The following is a 22,963-nucleotide window of genomic DNA, read 5'->3' as shown; positions in this document are numbered from 1 at the left end:
TGCAGCATTGAGCTGTAGGAGGAACTCCCGATGGTCCTCCAGCACCTTGATGTCATGACATGGGACTTGAACCGGCCAACTGACTGTAGCAGAGGCATCGGGCCAAGCGCTCCACACCATTAAGCCACGGCACCTTTGGGCATTCAGCAGATGTCTCCGGGTGCTTTTGAGTTTTTATTTTTTATTCTAGCCTTGAAAAGTTCAAATTACTGCAGCATTGAGCTGTAGGAGGAACTCCCGATGGTCCTCCAGCACCTTGATGTCATGACATGGGACTTGAACCGGCCAACTGACTGTAGCAGAGGCATCGGGCCAAACGCTCCACACCATTACGCCACGGCAGCTTTGGGCATTCAGCAGATGTCTCCGGGTGCTTTTGAGTTTTTATTTTTTATTCTAGCCTTGAAAGGTTCAAATTACTGCAGCATTGAGCTGTAGGAGGAACAGGCCTTGAACATGGAATGTCTGTACTGAAACCCTGATGATTAGACCACTGCACCATCAGTCAGACACTCTCAGGCAAAGTCTCCTGGTAATTTTGAAGTGATCTTTTATTCGTTAGCCTTCAGTTAGTAAAGTTTAAATAACACAGCATCATATTAATCAGATCTTTCTTAGCGCTGTTGAGGTCTTCTTTTGTATGATAGTGTAACAGCCGGGAATCGAACCCTGGTCTCCCACGTGGAAAGCCAACATCTTAACCACTACGACAATTTCAGTTATCCTCATTTCTCATCATTTTGGACCATGGGCCCATATCGTACGGCATACTATAGCACGCCGCTTTTCATCGTTTTTGAGGATTTGAAAATAATGAAAATATGAAAATAACGATGGGTTATAGCCCATGTCTCATTTAACCAGCCTTTTAGAATTTAGATGGACAGTGAAAATGTTCTTCAGGAGACTAGAACCCTGACTAGAACGATATGGGCTATAGCCCATGGTCCAAAATGATGAAAAACGATGATAAGTTTTTTTTTTTCAAAATTTCAAAAAACATGGGCTATAACCCATGGTTTTTGTCATTTCGTCATTTTTTTCAAATCCTCAAAAATGATGAAAAACGGCGCGCTATAGTATGCCGTACGATATGGGCTATAGCCCACGGTCCAAAATGATGAGAAACGAGGCTAACTTTTTTTTTCAAAATTTCAAAAAACATGGCCTATAACCCATCGTTTTTGTCATTTCGTCATTTTTTTCAAATCCTCAAAAATGATGAAAAACGGCGCGCTATAGTATGCCGTACGATATGGGCTATAGCCCACAGTCCAAAATGATGAGAAACGAGGCTAACTTTTTTTTTCAAAATTTCAAAAAACATGGGCTATAACCCATCGTTTTTGTCATTTCGTCATTTTTTTCAAATCCTCAAAAATGATGAAAAACGGCGCACTATAGTATGCCGTACGATATGGGCTATAGCCCATATTCCAAAATGATGAGAAACGAGGCTAACCTTTTTTTTTCAAAATTTCAAAAAACATGGGCTATAACCCATCGTTTTTGTCATTTCGTCATTTTTTTCAAATCCTCAAAAATGATGAAAAACGGCGCGCTATAGTATGCCGTACGATATGGGCTATAGCCCACGGTCCAAAATGATGAGAAACGAGGCTAACTTTTTTTTTCAAAATTTCAAAAAACATGGGCTATAACCCATCGTTTTTGTCATTTTGTCATTTTTTTCAAATCCTCAAAAATGATGAAAAACGGCGCGCTATAGTATGCCGTACGATATGGGCTATAGCCCACGGTCCAAAATGATGAGAAACGAGGCTAACTTTTTTTTTCAAAATTTCAAAAAACATGGGCTATAACCCATCGTTTTTGTCATTTCGTCATTTTTTTCAAATCCTCAAAAATGATGAAAAACGGCGCGCTATAGTATGCCGTACGATATGGGCTATAGCCCACGGTCCAAAATGATGAGAAACGAGGCTAACTTTTTTTTTCAAAATTTCAAAAAACATGGGCTATAACCCATCGTTTTTGTCATTTCGTCATTTTTTTCAAATCCTCAAAAATGATGAAAAACGGCGCGCTATAGTATGCCGTACGATATGGGCTATAGCCCACGGTCCAAAATGATGAGAAACGAGGCTAACTTTTTTTTTCAAAATTTCAAAAAACATGGGCTATAACCCATCGTTTTTGTCATTTCGTCATTTTTTTCAAATCCTCAAAAATGATGAAAAACGGCGCGCTATAGTATGCCGTACGATATGGGCTATAGCCCACGGTCCAAAATGATGAGAAACGAGGCTAACTTTTTTTTTCAAAATTTCAAAAAACATGGGCTATAACCCATCGTTTTTGTCATTTTGTCATTTTTTTCAAATCCTCAAAAATGATGAAAAACGGCGCGCTATAGTATGCCGTACGATATGGGCTATAGCCCACGGTCCAAAATGATGAGAAACGAGGCTAACTTTTTTTTTCTAAATTTCAAAAAACATGGGCTATAACCCATCGTTTTTGTCATTTTGTCATTTTTTTCAAATCCTCAAAAATGATGAAAAACGGCGCGCTATAGTATGCCGTACGATATGGGCTATAGCCCACGGTCCAAAATTATGAGAAACGAGGCTAACTTTTTTTTTCAAAATTTCAAAAAACATGGGCTATAACCCATCGTTTTTGTCATTTCGTCATTTTTTTCAAATCCTCAAAAATGACGAAAAACGGCGCGCTATAGTATGCCGTACGATATGGGCTATAGCCCACGGTCCAAAATGATGAGAAACGAGGCTAACTTTTTTTTTCAAAATTTCAAAAAACATGGGCTATAACCCATCGTTTTTGTCATTTCGTCATTTTTTTCAAATCCTCAAAAATGATGAAAAACGGCGCGCTATAGTATGCCGTACGATATGCGCTATAGCCCACGGTCCAAAATGATGAGAAACGAGGCTAACTTTTTTTTTCAAAATTTCAAAAAACATGGGTGTGATAAAGACATGTTCTCTTGAGCCACACATGCATAATTGTATTTCATTTTCTGTTTATCAAACCCTCATTTCACACTCAATATTCCCACCTGTCAGTCAATGGTCATTATCACACACTGTTTGCTAACTATGCCGGCTAAAGTTAGCAATCAGTGGGTCTTGGCTTATTTACAGTTTTATATACATATTTCATTTCATTTCATAATCATTTGGACAGACAATTGGTTGCTCAACATACATTTATTTCTTTCACAGTCAAACAGTTTAAGTTACCATTACTATGTTGTCAAACACCCACTACTCACACCATCCTCATTTCCTGGTCACAAAAGAGGCACTACTGCATCCACTGCTCCTTTTATAGGGGGAGGGTTGAATTGGGTTGCACCATGTTGCAGGGGTGCCGGGTTCTGGCAATACATATTCTTTAATATGTTTGCAACGGTACGGGTTATTTAAAACCTGGTGTGTTAATCATTTTGGATTGACAATTATACTGTACATGTTTGGAAATGTTTCTGTGTTATATGTTCACTAGTAAATGTTAGTGAATGTTTTGGGGAAAGCTGTCTCTAGACAGGTGGTACGGGCCACTAGGGAGAGGCCTGAGTTATACTGCAGGTAGTCAGTCCATGGGGAGACATGGGAGGGAGAGTGGGCCTAATGCAGGAAGCTCTGCCCTAAGACAGTGTTAGGACTGTTAACGTCCAGACTGGGTGCTTGACTTTAAGCATAGATCATGTAAGTTTGTTATTTTCATTTTTGGAGTTATATTTTTATTTTTGTACAAGAAGTATTTTTTCTGAGGCATTTTTTGGAACATTATTTTTGGAATTTATTTACAAAATAAATCTTTGGCAATAATGGAGAATTCTTGGTATGTCATTTTTCTGTGCACCTAGCCCTCATCCAACGGACTTATTTACAATGGGCTATAACCCATCGTTTTTGTCATTTCGTCATTTTTTTCAAATCCTCAAAAATGATGAAAAACGACGCGCTATAGTATGCCGTACGATATGGGCTATAGCCCACGGTCCAAAATGATGAGAAATGAGGCTAACTTTTTTTTTTTCAAAATTTCAAAAAACATGGGCTATAACCCATCGTTTTTGTCATTTCGTCATTTTTTTCAAATCCTCAAAAATGATGAAAAACGGCGCGCTATAGTATGCCGTACGATATGGGCTAGCCCACGGTCCAAAATGATGAGAAACGAGGCTAACTTTTTTTTTTCAAAATTTCAAAAAACATGGGCTATAACCCATCGTTTTTGTCATTTCGTCATTTTTTTTAAATCCCCAAAAATGATGAAAAACGGCGCGCTATAGTATGCCGTACGATATGGGCTATAGCCCACGGTCCAAAATGATGAGAAACGAGGCTAACTTTTTTTTTCAACATTTCAAAAAACATGGGCTATAACCCATCGTTTTTGTCATTTCGTCATTTTTTTCAAATCCTCAAAAATGATGAAAAACGGCGCGCTATAGTATGCCGTACGATATGGGCTATAGCCCACGGTCCAAAATGATGAGAAACGAGGCTAACTTTTTTTTTCAAAATTTCAAAAAACATGGGCTATAACCCATCGTTTTTGTCATTTCGTCATTTTTTTCAAATCCTCAAAAATGATGAAGAACGGCGCGCTATAGTATGCCGTACGATATGGGCTATAGCCCACGGTCCAAAATGATGAGAAACGAGGCTAACTTTTTTTTTCAAAATTTCAAAAAACATGGGCTATAACCCATCGTTTTTGTCATTTCGTCATTTTTTTCAAATCCTCAAAAATGATGAAAAACGGCGCGCTATAGTATGCCGTACGATATGGGCTATAGCCCACGGTCCAAAATGATGAGAAACGAGGCTAACTTTTTTTTTCAAAATTTCAAAAAACATGGGCTATAACCCATCGTTTTTGTCATTTCGTCATTTTTTTCAAATCCTCAAAAATTATGAAAAACGGCGCGCTATAGTATGCCGTACGATATGGGCTATAGCCCACGGTCCAAAATGATGAGAAACGAGGCTAACTTTTTTTTTCAAAATTTCAAAAAACATGGGCTATAACCCATCGTTTTTGTCATTTCGTCATTTTTTTCAAATCCTCAAAAATGATGAAAAACGGCGCGCTATAGTATGCCGTACGATATGGGCTATAGCCCACGGTCCAAAATGATGAGAAACGAGGCTAACTTTTTTTTTCAAAATTTCAAAAAACATGGGCTATAACCCATCGTTTTTGTCATTTTGTCATTTTTTTTAAATCCTCAAAAATGATGAAAAACGGCGCGCTATAGTATGCCGTACGATATGGGCTATAGCCCACGGTCCAAAATGATGAGAAACGAGGCTAACTTTTTTTTTCAAAATTAAAAAAAACATGGGCTATAACCCATCGTTTTTGTCATTTTGTCATTTTTTTCAAATCCTCAAAAATGATGAAAAACAGCGCGCTATAGTATGCCGTACGATATGGGCTATAGCCCACGGTCCAAAATGATGAGAAACGAGGCTAACCTTTGTTTTCAAAATTTCAAAAAACATGGGCTATAACCCATCGTTTTTGTCATTTCGTCATTTTTTTCAAATCCTCAAAAATGATGAAAAACGGCGCGCTATAGTATGCCGTACGATATGGGCTATAGCCCACGGTCCAAAATGATGAGAAACGAGGCTAACTTTTTTTTTCAAAATTTCAAAAAACATGGGCTATAACCCATCGTTTTTGTCATTTCGTCATTTTTTTCAAATCCTCAAAAATGATGAAAAACGGCGCGCTATAGTATGCCGTACGATATGGGCTATAGCCCACGGTCCAAAATGATGAGAAACGAGGCTAACTTTTTTTTTCAAAATTTCAAAAAACATGGGCTATAACCCATCGTTTTTGTCATTTCGTCATTTTTTTCAAATCCTCAAAAATGATGAAAAACGGCGCGCTATAGTATGCCGTACGATATGGGCTATAGCCCACGGTCCAAAATGATGAGAAACGAGGCTAACTTTTTTTTTCAAAATTTCAAAAAACATGGGCTATAACCCATCATTTTTGTCATTTCGTCATTTTTTTTAAATCCTCAAAAATGATGAAAAACGGCGCGCTATAGTATGCCGTACGATATGGGCTATAGCCCACGGTCCAAAATGATGAGAAACGAGGCTAACTTTTTTTTTCAACATTTCAAAAAACATGGGCTATAACCCATCGTTTTTGTCATTTCGTCATTTTTTTCAAATCCTCAAAAATGATGAAAAACGGCGCGCTATAGTATGCCGTACGATATGGGCTATAGCCCACGGTCCAAAATGATGAGAAACGAGGCTAACTTTTTTTTCAAAATTTCAAAAAACATGGGCTATAACCCATCGTTTTAGTTTTTTCGTCATTTTTTTCAAATCCTCAAAAATGATGAAAAACGGCGCGCTATAGTATGCCGTACGATATGGGCTATAGCCCACGGTCCAAAATGATGAGAAACGAGGCTAACTTTTTTTTTCAAAATTTCAAAAAACATGGGCTATAACCCATCGTTTTTGTCATTTCCTCATTTTTTTCAAATCCTCAAAAATGATGAAAAACGGCGCGCTATAGTATGCCGTACGATATGGGCTATAGCCCACGGTCCAAAATGATGAGAAACGAGGCTAACTTTTTTTTTCAAAATTTCAAAAAACATGGGCTATAACCCATCGTTTTTGTCATTTCGTCATTTTTTTCAAATCCTCAAAAATGATGAAAAACGGCGCGCTATAGTATGCCGTACGATATGGGCTATAGCCCACGGTCCAAAATGATGAGAAACGAGGCTAACTTTTTTTTTCAAAATTTCAAAAAACATGGGCTATAACCCATCGTTTTTGTCATTTCGTCATTTTTTTCAAATCCTCAAAAATGATAAAAAACGGCGCGCTATAGTATGCCGTACGATATGGGCTATAGCCCACGGTCCAAAATGATGAGAAACGAGGCTAACTTTTTTTTTCAAAATTTCAAAAAACATGGGCTATAACCCATCGTTTTTGTCATTTCGTCATTTTTTTCAAATCCTCAAAAATCCTCAAAAATGATGAAAAACGGCGCGCTATAGTATGCCGTACGATATGGGCTATAGCCCACGGTCCAAAATGATGAGAAACGAGGCTAACTTTTTTTTCCAAAATTTCAAAAAACATGGGCTATAACCCATCGTTTTTGTCATTTCGTCATTTTTTTCAAATCCTCAAAAATGATGAAAAACGGCGCGCTATAGTATGCCGTACGATATGGGCTATAGCCCACGGTCCAAAATGATGAGAAACGAGGCTAACTTTTTTTTTCAAAATTTCAAAAAACATGGGCTATAACCCATCGTTTTTGTCATTTCGTCATTTTTTTCAAATCCTCAAAAATTATGAAAAACGGCGCGCTATAGTATGCCGTACGATATGGGCTATAGCCCACGGTCCAAAATGATGAGAAACGAGGCTAACTTTTTTTTTCAAAATTTCAAAAAACATGGGCTATAACCCATCGTTTTTGTCATTTCGTCATTTTTTTCAAATCCTCAAAAATGATGAAAAACGGCGCGCTATAGTATGCCGTACGATATGGGCTATAGCCCACGGTCCAAAATGATGAGAAACGAGGCTAACTTTTTTTTTCAAAATTTCAAAAAACATGGGCTATAACCCATCGTTTTTGTCATTTCGTCATTTTTTTCAAATCCTCAAAAATGATGAAAAACGGCGCGCTATAGTATGCCGTACGATATGGGCTATAGCCCACGGTCCAAAATGATGAGAAACGAGGCTAACTTTTTTTTCCAAAATTTCAAAAAACATGGGCTATAACCCATCGTTTTTGTCATTTCGTCATTTTTTTCAAATCCTCAAAAATGATGAAAAACGGCGCGCTATAGTATGCCGTACGATATGGGCTATAGCCCACGGTCCAAAATGATGAGAAACGAGGCTAACTTTTCTTTTCAAAATTTCAAAAAACATGGGCTATAACCCATCGTTTTTGTCATTTCGTCATTTTTTTCAAATCCTCAAAAATGATGAAAAACGGCGCGCTATAGTATGCCGTACGATATGGGCTATAGCCCACGGTCCAAAATGATGAGAAACGAGGCTAACCTTTTTTTTCAAAATTTCAAAAAACATGGGCTATAACCCATCGTTTTTGTCATTTCGTCATTTTTTTCAAATCCTCAAAAATGATGAAAAACGGCGCGCTATAGTATGCCGTACGATATGGGCTATAGCCCACGGTCCAAAATGATAAGAAACGAGGCTAACTTTTTTTTCAAAATTTCAAAAAACATGGGCTATAACCCATCGTTTTTGTCATTTCGTCATTTTTTTCAAATCCTCAAAAATGATGAAAAACGGCGCGCTATAGTATGCCGTACGATATGGGCTATAGCCCACGGTCCAAAATGATGAGAAACGAGGCACATGCTGTCTGGAAACCTGGACACCAGACAGATGGCCTGGACGCTGGTTCGAGGCAAAACTGGAGTCATCAGGGGGGCGGCCTGGACGCTGGGATGAGGCAGAAGTGGAATCATCGGGTGGACGGCCTGGCCTCTGGGATGAGGCAGATCTGGAGTCATTGGGCAGTCGGCCTGGAGGCCGTGACGAGGCAGATGCGGGGTCATCAGGCGGTCGGCACGGAGGCCGTGACGAGGCAGATGCGGGGTCATCAGGCGGTCGGCCCGGAGGCCGTGACGAGGCAGATGCCGGGTCATCAGGCGGTCGGCCCGGAGGCCGTGACGAGGCAGATGCCGGGTCATCAGGCGGTCGGCCCGGAGGCCATGACGAGGCAGATGCAGGGTCATCAGGTGGTCGGCCCGGAGGCCGAGACGAGGCAGAACTGTAGTCATCGGGCGGTCGGCCCTGGGCCCGAGACGAAGCAGAAGACACCGATGGCGATGCCAGGGAAGCCGCAGTCGGGGGCAGGGAAGCTGCCCAAGGAGGCAATGCCAGGGAAGCTGCAGGCTTGCGAGGCGATGCCAGGGAAGCTGCAGGCTTGGGAGGCGACACCGGAGGTGCTGCAGGCCTGGGAGGAGACGCCGGAGGTGCTGCCGGCCTGGGAGGAGACGCCGGAGGTGCTGCAGGCCTGGGAGGAGACGCCGGAGGTGCTGCAGGCCTGGGAGGAGACGCCGGAGGTGCTGCAGGCCTGGGAGGAGACGCCGGAGGTGCTGCAGGCCTGGGAGGAGACGCCGGAGGTGCTGCAGGCCTGGGAGGAGACGCCGGAGGTGCTGCAGTCCTGGGAGGCGACGCCGGAAGTGGCAAGGTGGGTGCTGCACACCCTGGAGGCAAAGCGGGTGCTGCACACCCTGGAGGAAAGGTGGGTGCTGCACACCCTGGAGTTGAGGTGGGTGCAGCACACCCTGGAGGCGAGGTGGGTGCTGCACACCCTGGAGGCGAGGTGGGAGCTGCACGCCCTGGAGGCGAGGTGGGAGCTGCACACCCTGGAGGCGAGGTGGGAGTTGCTGTGGCTCTGGACCGGTTGGGTATGGTGGCCTGGCGACCCAAGGAGAGTTTTGCTCGTTTGGTGGTACTACGAGGACCTCCCCGGGCCAGCCTGGTGCCCAGAAATGGGTCTACAGCTGGCTCAGAATATGCTGGGATTTTGACCCTACTGCTGAAATAGGCCAGCAGACTAATTGACTGGGTGTTTAGCTGGGCCGATTCAGTGCAGGCGGGCTCATTTAACACAGAAACAGGATGAGTAGCTGACTGCTTAGGCTCATAAAAGGCAGGTTGAAGGGCCACAAATCCGAGTCTAATTGACTGGAGATCTTGCTGGGAAGCAGTGGAAACTGAACTGGTATGCAGAAAAGTCTTGAGCCGATCACGGATAATGTCAAGTTGGGGAACAAAATGACTCACCCATGGCCTCTCTGTGAACCACTGTTGTTGAGTTGAAATCTCTCTGTGGAGCGTAGTATGCTGGCTGGGGGGAGAGGCCATGAGGCGTGCCACCACATGGTCAAAATCGGCAACCTTACTCTTGAATAGCTTTAGCTCTGCTGGGTTCATTTTGGTCAGATCATTCTGTCACGGTAGCAGAAAGTTGAACCCAAATGCAGAGCCAAACACAGGAGCAAAATTCAGATATTTATTCACAATATGGTGAATTGCAGATTGTGGAAGGTTGCATGGCAAACAAACATGGAGGATGAGGAAGGCAGTCCAGGCAGGAAGCAGGCAGAAGAGCAGGCAGTAGAATATACGGTAGGTGAGCTGGGTTCTGGAGGAGAGGAGAAGAGCTTGAGTTTGCAGAAAACACAGGAGCAGATACTAGGAAATATAACTAGACTATGACTTCACTAGAACATAAACACTGGCTAGAATCAAGCTATAGTACTACCATGAAAGGTTGAACAATGATCTGACGATGAGTGGAGTGAAGACCAGGGTATAAATACTGTCAGGGCTGAAGAGTTGATGGCCGGCAGGTGTGTCAATTGAGTGCGATGAGGTGACCACAGACAGGTGTGCCAAGGCTGGAAGCTGGGTGGAAGGGCGACGCCCACACATAGCCACAGTATGGCAACACAGAGCCCCATACTGTGACAGATACTTGATAACTTCTCTCTTTCAATTGCTTTATTTTCGCAAAATGTATCAAAGTACAATGTGCATGCACACAATATGTAAATAAATAAATGTGTTACATTTTCTTGCATAAACACAAAGAGCTGTTTCCATAACTGCACAAATTATTGCACATAACATGAGTAGCTGTTATAATAACATAATAACATAACATGAGTAGCTCTTTGCCTGCCTGCCTGCCTGTCTGTCTGTCTGTCTGTCCATGAGTAGTTATTTGTCTGTCTGTCAATGAGTAGCTGTCTTACTGTCTGCCTGTCTATGAGTAGCTGTCTGCCTGCCTGTCTATGAGCTGTCTGTCTGCCTGCCTGCCTGTCCAATTGTCCATGAGTAGCTGTCTGTCTGCCTGTCTGAGTAGCTGTCTGCCTGCCTGCCTAATTGTCCACGAGTAGCTGTCTGTCTGCCTGTCTATGAGTAGCTGTCTGCCTTCCTGCCTGTCCAATTGTCCATGAGTAGCTGTCTGTCTGTCTATGAGTAGCTGTCTGCCTGCCCAATTGTCTATGAGTAGCTGTCTGTCTGTCTATGAGTAGCTGTCTGCCTTCCTGCCTGTCCAATTGTCCATGAGTAGCTGTCTGTCTGTCTATGAGTAGCTGTCTGCCTTCCTGCCTGTCCAATTGTCCATGAGTAGCTGTCTGCCTGCCTGTCCAATTCTCCATGAGTAGCTGTCTGTCTGCCTGTCTATGAGTAGCTGTCTGACTGCCTGCCTGTCCAATTCTCCATGAGTAGCTGTCTGTCTGTCTGCCTGTCTATGAGTAGCTGTCTGCCTGCCTGCCAGCCAGCAAGTTGGTTAACAGAAAATAAATTGTTATGGCTGAGTAAAATAAAATACAATAAACACAATTTGCCTGAAAATAGATTACCCAGCTATGACCTTTTTCATGAAAAAAAATGAGTAGTGATATGGCTGACTGAGTAAAATAAAACAATCTACCTGAAAATAGATAGCTATAAGTGAAGAGCAATTTCCGCAATTTCCGCAATTACCATTTCCGCAATTTCCATTTCCGCAATTTCCTCAATTTCCATTTCCGCAATTTCCACCATTTCCGCAATTACTATTTCCGCAATATCCGCAATTTCCATTTCCGCATTTCCGCATTTTCCACCATTTCCGCAATTTCCGCAATTACAATTTCCGCAATTTCCACAATTTCCATTTCCATTTCCAACTATTAATGGCAGCTGGGTTTCATCATTCAAATAAAATAGAATTCTGTCCGTTTTGGTAATAAAATTATGTCAGGGAATAGGGATACACAGTATATGTCTTTCATTTGCATTGCATCCCCCCCCCCCCCAGCTTTTATTTTCGTTCGAGTAATAGTACAACTCTAATAGTATTACTTATAATAATGTAATTAAAGATAACTTCATTCAGATTTATTTATTTTTATTTCATTTTCCAGATTTTTTTTTCTTCTTTTTTTTTAGATTTTCATTGGTGGGCCAGTCATAATGGTCCCGCGGGCCTGATGTGGCCTGCGGGCCTGAGGTTGAGTATCACTGGCCTATATCGTACGGCATACTATAGCGTGCCGTTTTTCATCATTTTTGAAAAGCAGGTTGAAAGCATATTTTCCCGCCCTTGCAGAGATTTAAAAAAGGAACAAAATAAGAGACATTGTGTAAATAAATGTTATCAGTTTTATTGTGAAAATATGTTTGGTACACTAAGTATAATTATTTTGTAACAATGAATGCAGTAACTAAGAGATGCCAGTGCATGTATATAATTACACAACTAAAAAAGCACAAAGAAAACGGTTAGTTGTTGCTTCCTAACAACATTGGCTTACATGGTAGAAATATTACAAAACTCTTCACAGGCGTCCCTTGGACAAGTGTCCACATTTTGCAGTTGTTGCAACTGAATATGGCAAGAGACTTAATAAATAATATAAAGGTATAAACATAGTATCTTTAACTAATTCCCCAGTTTTACTGCTACAGGGAAAGCAAAGGATGTCAGTCATAAAAAAGAAGGATTCTTCTGGACATAATATCAAGGAAAGAGTGTTCCAAATAAGCATTATAGTACTTTATTTGATCACAATATCAAAATAATCGAAATGCCCGCACAAAGAAAATGGACCCCTATAGGCCTTGCACTGCCTGTGAAGCACTGGTGGAGAACTGAGAGGTTTCAACAGGCCAGAGTTAGTAAGCAATGTGGTTATATAGCTCCACCTAGCTCTGTAATTGGCAACTGTAGGTTTAATGTTTCCTACTGTACATTAAATGCGTGTGTCCTATATTTCCATGTTAGTGGATTGAAATTCGATATCTAGTATTTTAGATAAGACACATGATTGTGTTGGGGGTGCTACAGCCAAGTAGTGCCAAAAGGTTTGTAATATAACAAAGACAATGAAATTATGTTGGAATTATCTCTTGTTCTTGGAAGACCCAGTAACAGTGCATAAGAAACATTCTGGTTCTCTCTTTCTCTCTCTCTCTCAACAACTTCAGTTATTAAATTCCTGTATCAGGCTCTTGAAATAACAGTTATATACGTATACAAAAATGGAGGTACTGGCAGGATTGATATATTTCACCTAAGAAGTACTGTAGCTACATTCAAATGGCCTTGATGTGCCAAACAGCATGTTGCTCACTTGTGGTTCATCTAAAAGAGGTTGATGTAAATGACCAGCAAATAGACCCCTTCTGACCTTGCCGAATAGCAGGTGACCCACTATGGTTCAGCAGGCAACAGTAGCTGTATTACATTCACTGGCGCCCTGTCAGAGACAGGACAAATCAGGCACTGGAAAGCATCTGTCACATGGGAAGGAAGAATGTAGTCATGTCTAATTCACGAACAAACAAAAGAAATAGCCTGTGTGTACACTAACAAAGGTTTCTTTAAACTGAATACAAACTACAACTTAATTGAAACATTTAGGCAAGTAAAATACAAAATAACTGAAAACAGCTACTGTCACTATTCCTAAAGAGGAGCAAGTTACTCTTTCTAAGTCGTATAATCAGTGCACTGTTGAAGTTGTGTCCACAGACAAAAGCAACTGTGCGATAGGTAAAACACCACTTCCCTGTGAATTCTCTGCAACCTTTTAGGGTTTGCTGAGCACTGAACACATCTCTCAAATGAACAGTGTAATAAATTAACATGGTCCAATTCTACTCAGAAAAAAAACAAAAACCTGTGGTCAGAGCACAGTTTATGGTACAGAGATGTCTTCGAACTCTGGACTAGTCTTCCCTTGGTTCCGGTTCTGTCGTATATGTTTCCACAGAAAGATGAGGCTGTGAAAGTTAGTTGATGATACATTGAGTTACTTAAAACCTTCACAAAATTAATTTGCAATCAAATTCTGCATAAACAAATATTATGAATGCATATTATGAATTGAGAAGTGAAAATATACCTACTGAAATGTTCATGCTTGATAAAGTGGCCCTGCTGTTTCTTCAATGGGCTCTGTCGTGTATGAAGGAAAAGTTGCTTTATTTTCACATATCATTCAGCCCTGTTATAATTGGTATCATATGTTTCTATTGTGAGTCATCATAGCTCTTGACAAAAATGCATCTTCACCATTAAACTCTTGAGTTCACAAATAGCTAAATTGTATAGGCATGATTAATGTAAGACATAATTGTTTTCTGCTTTCAGCACAGAAATATAATTAAAGCTGAAATGGATATGTATGGGTCCATTTATACACTTTCAAAGTAAGTGCTCAGTATTTTGCAATGTAAAGAGTCAAGAGCCAAGAGTCTTACCTCGCAGTGGTCGTTTCTGTGACTTGCGCCGATGCACCATAACGCCAATGATCATTGCAGCACCCACCAGCACAACAGCCAGAACTGAGAAACTGGTGATAGCTGCCAGCCTCCACACGTCAGAAGTCTCCTCAACAAATATAGGCCTACCTATAAAGGGATGACATTTAAAGAGAAGAAGACATTTAAAGACACTGAAACATAAATGCATAAATTTGGGCCACAGTGTTTTAGATCGGTAGTAGCATTTTCTATGTGTATTTCAGCCACAAGGACTCTTAAAAAGCTACCACAAGCCAAAAGGTCAATTTGACCTAAATTACTTACATGTGTTACATGATGGGGTCTTTGGGTATTGCTTGCATGACGCACAGGGCACACAAACATCCAAATCTGAATTCCAGAACTCTGAACTGCTGCATTGGCCTGTACACAGAAACACGATGGAAATCATTTATTAGTTTTGTCATTTTAAGTGTCATGAGTCATTCCTCTCAACACATCATTTAATAGCCAAACCCACAGGCATTTATTGTATATGACTTCTCTCCACAAAGCAATCTTTTTAATGTATGAAGTATTCGCCATTACTTAAGCTTGTGAAAGATTAGGATGTTAGAATGACGTTCAGTGTGAGCCAGGCATCCCATGAGTCTCATGCAAATGTTTTGAAAAACCATCACATTTCCTTCCTCCATCATGTGACCTGCCAGCAAATTTTGGACTGATTGAGAAACGGTATGACATCAAGCTATAAGATCTGAGAAACCTTGTGGGTTTTCCGACTCTCATGAAATTTTATGGGGAATTCCTTTGGGGCTGGAAATGTGCTGATGCACATAAATGCAAATGGCAATCACTGGCTAATTCTGGTCGTACATGCACAAGGCACCATGACATAGCTTGTGTGTGAGCAGCAGGATGTCTGTGTGTTTTCAAAAAGTTCTTCCCCTGAATTGTTTTGAGTGCCGGGTATGTTTGTATATGCATGACTTTAGGAGAATAAACAAATGTGGTATTCGGTGTCTGAGAAAGATGGCCTCAGCAGTAGTGAAACGTTCCCTTCTCTTTCATACAGAGAAAATGGCTACTTCTCTAGACACAATGGAAACCTCCATATCTCTTTATGGCAGCCAGACAGTAGAACAATTAAAGCTGTGCATTTCCTAGGTGATAAGGGAGCCTGAAGATAGAACAGTAAAAGCCAACTGCAAGTTGGCTTTTACTGTTCTATCTTAATTTTGGAACTATAAACACCATAGGGATTTGTTAAACAATCTAATGCTCTGCTTTTGGTAAATATATATAAGCATGATATGTAATGCAGAAATCAATTTGAAAATAAGAGAGCACTTCTCAAAAAAATTAAATATGACAAGAGCAACACATGAATGTCAATATGATAAACCTTAATCATAAATTAAAGGTTTACAGACAGATTTAAAATTGTGCAAATATAATTTGTAGTGCATGTATTGGCCTATACTTTCATTTCAAAAACAGGTTTGACGTAAGCTACAGTACAAGTGACACTACTACTGAGGACCTTCACAGCTGTTTTTGAGTGGTGCAGCCAATACAATGAACAGCAAAGTGTGTCCTGACTCCCTATGTTTAGGGTCTGTCTGTCTGTCTGTCTGTCTGTCTGTCTAGGTTGCCAAAGTGGCGCTGTTGAGCTTCACACTGTGCACAGGTTCCTGATGGGAAGCTGATTTTTTTGAGTAAGGAACAACAATGTGTGTCCCTATAGTAATAACATCTACAAGCTCACAACGCAATAGCCCGACAACCAATAGTCCGACAGCCAATACTCCGACAACCCATAGTCCGACAGCCAATAGTCAGACAACCAACAGTCCCACTATTCCAATAGTCAGACAAGTCCGACACCCCAACAGCACCACTCAGTTCAGATGGGTCTGATTTGTTCTGGTTTACTTTTCTTTCAGTTCAAAGGGGTTTAATGCAAGTGTGAAATAAACGCATGCACACACGCACGCACAAACACACACACACACACACACACACACACACACACACACACACACACACACACACACACACACACACACACACACTAGCATTTTTATTTTATGTTGAAGTAGATCGCATCAATGTATTTAAAGGTATCTGTTTGTACATTTGTTTTGAACAGAGATCAGCATGGTGCAGATATAATTCAGGAATACAGTCTGTATGGTAGTTGTACATATTCCAGTGGATTTCCTTTTCTCAGCTCACAAATCTTGCTGCTGTGTTTGCACAATGCTGTACTTCACCCTGCATACATGGTTTTTGTTTTGTTTTTTGTCTTCACATTGTTTTTGGGTGTAATCTGTGGGAATGTCTCTGATGTCTTCTTGGTACAGTTGGCAGGTAGTTAGGAAGTGCAGCTCAGTTTCTCTCTCGCTCTCTGTCTCCCTCTCCCTGTTAACTGAGTGTTTGTCCCATGCATTGCTGCTGTTTCTCAGTGCATTTGGGTCAGGGGCCATGTGCACGTGTGTGGCGCCATGTGTCATGATGTATCTGTGTGTATGGGGGGCATACACATGCGTGCAAGTCATAGTTAACTGCAGTCGCTATGCATGTATGTCTGTGTGTGTGTGTGTGTGTGTGTGTGTGTGTGTGTGTGTGTGTGTGTGTGTGTGTGTGTGTGTGTGTGTGTGTGTGTGTGTGTGTGCGCTGTGTTGGGCGATGTGTGTGTCTGAGGAATTGTAAACTGCTGTCGGAAAGAAAAGGCGCAGTGCTTGTGAATGTGAACGAAAGGTATAGTCAATGACATCACCACCCATATACGCGGTGTATAGCTCATAGAAACACTTCCATATGAACGGCCCTCAGAGGCCAGTCTCTCGCCATATGAAGGAGTACTCTGGAGGGACAGTGGGTGGAGGTAATAATACATGCATGGCACCGATTGGTCCTGCGGTTTGTGAGATTACCTCATGCACTCACAAACACACTCACAAACGAACAGGGGTGAAAACTTAATCTCTGCCCCCGGCCTTTGTGACTTGCCAGAGATAACAATGCTGTTTGTCTGTATACTCTTTCTGTCTGCAGATCTGTCCATCAGCATGTTGAGCTGAGCTGAATTTTGACTGCACTAAAGGGTCAACTACAATGACCTACAGTAGCCTACTGTGTAAATGTTAGGTCAGAACTCCAGTTCCCATAAGCCTGTTCACCAAAACCTGTCCACTTCAACACACCTGCTTTCAATTACATAGACTGATTGAACCATTCTACCCCACAGTGTACACTACAGTATATCAGACTCAGGGCCTGGGGCCACAGTGCACTGTGACCCCACAAATACACTGAGAAAAATAATAATGGGTTGAAGCCAGTGGCATCAATTTGGTATTGCAAGCTATGGCAGCTGTCATACCTCGGCTCCAGGGGAGGGACAAATTGAGGAAAATATGCCAAAAAATAGGCAAATAACTGCACAATCGCACATAACCGTAAAAATGGAGGAGAATAGGCCAAAAGAGTCAAATAAACGCACGTAACCACTAAACATTTGGCGTGTGCGCGGGGGAACGGGCACGACGCATGCACACGTGTGAGCTTGACATACCTTAACTTTAGCTGAAATTATGCCACTTGTTGAAGCCCCATCTCCACGCTTGATATTTAACAGTCTAAAGAAGTCATCCCCCCTCCATCAACCAATCTTCCTCTCAGTTGAACACATCTCCAACTGCACAACCAACACCACTGGGTTCAACACAGCCTTAAAGTGCATGTTACTTTAACCAGTAGACCACCGGTGGACCTTTCTGGTCTCTAAGACCTGGCTCTAGATTTCCTCTTGGTAGGACTAGAACAGGGTTTGAGTGCATACTGCATAACCTTGGACAATGGACATATGAAGCAATCCACTGAACTACATGATGTTAAATCAGTGTTTCTTTGAGCTTGTTCTATACGGCAGTCTTTAACTGGCATTGACAAGTGTTTTTTTGTTTAAGATTTATTTTTGCCATACTTTTTAAGTAAGTTATAGAGAGATAGGAAGCCAAAGGAAGAGACATGCAAGGGGTCAGATCCAAAGCCATGTTTTCACTCTCACATGGAGCATGGAAAGCAACAGTTTTGGCAACAGCGACAATATGATGTGTGCTCTAACTGGCTGAGTCACTAGGCACATTGACCAGCCTGAGAATGCAATACTAAACTGTGTGCAAAAGAAGTGCTATTACTGTCATCAAGAAACTGACATAAATAAAACTGTCACTATTCTATGTCTGGGAGGGGGAAAAAATCTAAAATGTACTGTAAGAGCAATAGGCTCTGTGTAACTAGTTATGGTCTGTGCATAAGTATTTATGGTCTTTCCACAAAGTGGCATACCCATTTCCAGTTCCATTTCAATTTTCCCATAGGATTTGATTGGCTCTGCAGCAGATTTGAACAGAGAACACGACACCTTAATTTGTGAAGCTACTAAGGAAATCGGGATTTCCTGAAAGTTCATATAATGGCCTGTTGTGGCGCTGTCATTGGGCCCAAAAAAAAACCATAGCCCCATAGAAGTCCATGTATTTGGGCCCAACTTCACCTAGACTGTATTACCTTAATAAACATGGTCATGAATACTTTCTGCTTCCAGTCACTAGATTAAAGTCTCATTTCTAATGTCATAATATTCTTTTTGGAAAATTATGGTCCCATTTATAAAATAAATGACCATAAAGTCGCGTATGTTCTGAGGGGCGTGGCTACCGTTGCAGTCTATGATCGGGATTCCCCACCCACTCGAGTCAAAATAAAAACCAACGGAGAAGAAGGGGGGAAGTCCCGCCTCGTTGTCTGGGCCAGCCAATGGCCAGCTGGGCCCAAACGGATCTAGAAAGATGGCGATGTACAATTCAAGGACTGACAGGCTTCATTTTACGTTCATGTTAGACCCGTGGAACGCTTTGTCCATATTTTTTTACAGTCTATGGTTCAAACCCTGGTCCCCTGTACAAGGTAGTCCCTGTAGTGCTGGAATCCAAAGGAAAGTATGCACATCTCTAAAACAACTTTCAGGTGCTGAACAAAAAGATACGTACAGGAGAAGGAGAAATAGTCCGGACACTGTTGTGTAGCTCCCACAGGAAATGTATTTAAGGATGACAACGTTTTCGACCCCTTATGGGTCTTCGTCAGGTATCATTTCTGACGAAGACCCATAAGGGGTCGAAACGTTGTCATCCTTAAATAAAGTCCCTGTAGTGCACCTGCTTACTACAGAGACACATTGAATTTTCAACTATAATGACATGCTCAAAATAGGGACATCGGTGTTAAAGTGACAGACAAATCACAGCAAAATACATCACAATATTATTGCCTCAAAAATAAACGCTTCCAGTGATGCAAATAGCCTGCATCCTTTGATAAATCCTTTTGATAAATCCTTTGATAAATTGAGAAAGGACGCAATCATGTCACCCTCCAGGTGTCCTGGGATGCAATGCTGTACTCTGTACTGTAACGTTGTTGAAGCAGGACTCAAAATGTCCTTGGGACCCATCTAAAAGACCACCCCTGGGACCCGCGACCCATTACACTGAAAACCTACATCGCTGGCTTCTAAAAGCCAATACACTTCTAGGTCCAATTAGATGGGAATTGCATTCAGTAAAAACAAGTTCATTATTCCAGTGGTCCTCTGACCCAACGCTAGAAATCAGAGAGCTGAGACTCTAATCTGATGTCACATCAATGCACCGCTCAACTGACTGAGTGGGAGACTATCTTCATGGCTTACTGTGTTTGTCTGAACTTTTGCAAACAAATGAGGCTCACGTAATTTGAGTGTTATCAGCTCTGAATAAGAAAATGTACCCTGATCCCAGAAAATCTTCCTGGATACATTCACAGTAACCTTTTTTAATCTTTTGCATCTTGTTCTCTATGGAACTGCAGATCAGACAACACCGATGCGGGGGTGGGGCAAATCTTTTCTCTTTACAGCTATCAGATTTGTGACTGTGGCCTGGCTATTACAGACTTAACAGTCTGACTGACAGACAGACAGACAGACAGACAGACAGACAGACAGACAGACAGACAGACAGACTTCACACAAGTACAAGTGGTATGTATTTCCCTTCGTTTTTTAACCTACATCACAATATAATAATGCAGTTGGAATATACGCATTACTATTGGCATTGTATTGTGCAGTTCTACACTTGCAGACTACATTATGCTCAGAAAGAGCTTTATACGTTTATTGCAATATTCCAGAGGCCACACTAAGGTGACAGATTTAGTCAGCCATCCATGAAAAATTGCAACAATGTATCATGTCAAATGAAGGCATTTAAAGTTGAGAACAAATTTGCTTTGATTAGGTTTTAACAGCCAAGTTTTGCACATGCCTCAAAATACACCTAGAGGTGGGCTGAAATGTTATGGGTTGTACTGAAATGTCATTGTTCTTTTCTGCATTTCCCGTCATGTATATGACCTGGCTACACCCTCAGGGTGGCGGTGCAAGTGACCTCCCAGTTGAAATAAGGAAAGGGCCATTTGACTGCATGGTTGCTTAAGGGGGACCCTTAAGGGTCCATGTTGGTCCATACAGCACATAACCATCACTCAGACCTGAGAATAACTTCATCAAAGCAAAATTATGCCAAAAGACTAATCACTTGTGTTATCTAATATAATGTATATATATTTTTTTCTGTTTGTCTTTGATGTGTATAAACTAAGTCATTACTGATGCATGCATTCAACCCGTTTTCCAAACCATTCGATCTGTGGCATGCTAAAAAACAGGACGAGTATTTAAGGGACAAACATCCATTGCCGCCTAAGGCACATGAGAATAAAAGGGCTCAGGAGAATGATCAACTGTGCTCTTTCCATAAGTTCATGAATGTCATTGTTTGCCCTGGGCCCTGGGGGATTATTGGCAGCTGATATCCAGATGTAGAGATACTAGATGATACAATTACTATTAACTCTGTCCAGATGTGGTCTATTGTAAAGTAATTCCAGTTACTTTCAAGTCATGAATAGTAATTCTAGTCAATTTGATTTGACGTTTAACAGAAATGTAGTTATGGCAATACTGTATTAATTCTAATAATTTAATTCTAATTGTTCAAGGATGTTGTAATAGCAGTGTAATTATGTATAGTGCAGCCTACTGTTGAGTCTGGATTCTTACAGCATGTGTTCTACTCTAACAATGCAATTGCGAGGCAGGGAGAGCAAGTCACACATTGTCATTGTGTGTGTGAAAATGTTAAACTTTTATTTATTTATTCTTTCCTTTTTCTACATAACAAAGGACACTACCAGTGCGCCATTCCATGTGGCTTGTCCTTTTCACCCAGGGGCATGGATGGGGTGAAATAAGGCGATTGGAATGCGGAACCGGTGAGAAGTGCAGCTGGTAGAGGAAGCGGCTCTGTAAGCAGACCATTATCTGCCTCCATTTGAGTGACCAACATATTCCATGTTGAATGAAACAAGGTTTCCCATGCAAATTAATTTAGGGGGAAAACTCCCAAGATTAGCAACACACATCAGAGGGATAGAACTTTCGTCCGATAACTTATTTCTACAGCAGATATTTCTATCAAACTTTAAAAAACTAACAAAACAAGCGACAAGTTAAGTTATTTACTTTCTACTTACTTTTCTGTGCGTTTACGCCATAGAAATTCGCCACAGCAGCAAAAAGTCCACAGAGCGCACGTAAAACGTTTGAAGCCATAGTACTAGTGACTGGATGTGCTGCTTTCTCCCTATAGCTATAGGCTACACCGCTACACAATTCCCGAAAAGTTCATCTGATTAAGGGTCCGTGCTGGTTTTCACCATGGAAAAGCGAGCATCAGAATGAGTCACCCAGAGGAGTCTGCGCCTTGTTTTAATAGCGCACACACCCACGCTAACAGTTCAACTCCTATGAGTCATTTCCTATGTACTGCAGGCTACTCTCGGATTCTCAGTGCGCACGAAGGAGCTCGTCCCGGACTTACAGGAAACTTTTCTAGTGATACAATTTTGTTTCGCTTGTTGTAGAAAAAGTGAAAGTTTACAGCAGACCCGTCTTTTAACACGCTAGAATATAGAATAACATTCAAAGCCCCACCCTCCAGCTTTTTCACATTTTTACTTGGATGGCAAAACCTATGTAGTCTGGAATTAATAGTGTTCTCATTGTTATTACCACGCCTGTCGACGTCATTCACTGACTGCTGCCAAAAAACACAAGTATCTGGCATAGGTCTCTGCTCTGGGTCCCACAGAGTCATAGACAGAGTAGAGGAACAAAATCAGAATATTAACTCTAAAGAGGGAATTTAGCAAAACGCTATTTGCTCTTCACGTAAACGTATCGGGTAGGCCTAAATTATAGATCTACTCCAAACAAAATAACGGCTCCATTATCTCGTTTCGCTGGTTGCTGTCCACAGCTGTTTCCTTACACAATTTGATAATCCTGTTTGAGGAAAAAAGAAAATCACATTTGAATATTTAATGTCCTTGACGCAGAGTCAAGTTACAAATGTCTGGGGCTGGGGTGTAGTCTGTTCCACAAAAATGCAATAACAAACCCAATGAACGCTCACCATAAGTGCAATCATGTTGGCTCCTTTTCAAAATTACACTGAGCCAGCTAGACAACACGG

The 22,963-nt window shown here is 41.4% G+C and overlaps 1 protein-coding gene across 2 annotated transcripts; it reads right to left on the bottom strand.

The window, feature by feature from the left end:
* Positions 1-12,197: 12,197 nt before the first annotated feature.
* On the bottom strand, positions 12,198-22,430 carry LOC308333445 (tumor necrosis factor receptor superfamily member 12A). 2 transcript variants are annotated; one of them, XM_080789855.1, is made up of 5 exons: positions 21,963-22,430; positions 14,640-14,738; positions 14,313-14,462; positions 13,955-14,007; positions 12,198-13,832 (listed from the first exon to the last, which is right to left on the bottom strand). In XM_080789855.1, exons 1-4 carry the CDS (start codon positions 22,039-22,041, stop codon positions 13,967-13,969), a joined length of 369 nt encoding a protein of 122 aa, XP_080645981.1. In that variant the 5' UTR covers positions 22,042-22,430; the 3' UTR covers positions 12,198-13,832; positions 13,955-13,966. The 2 variants fall into 2 exon arrangements, with proteins under 2 accessions (XP_080645981.1, XP_080645980.1); XM_080789854.1 differs by having other exon boundaries at positions 13,959-14,007; positions 21,963-22,424.
* Between the last annotated feature and the right edge of the window lie 533 nt (positions 22,431-22,963).

Source organism: Protomyctophum bolini (assembly GCF_963924005.1).
Source record: "Protomyctophum bolini genome assembly, chromosome: 18".
Lineage (NCBI taxonomy): Eukaryota > Metazoa > Chordata > Actinopteri > Myctophiformes > Myctophidae > Protomyctophum > Protomyctophum bolini.
Note: the sequence above shows the minus strand (reverse complement) of the source record. Positions and strands in the feature narration are given on the sequence as shown.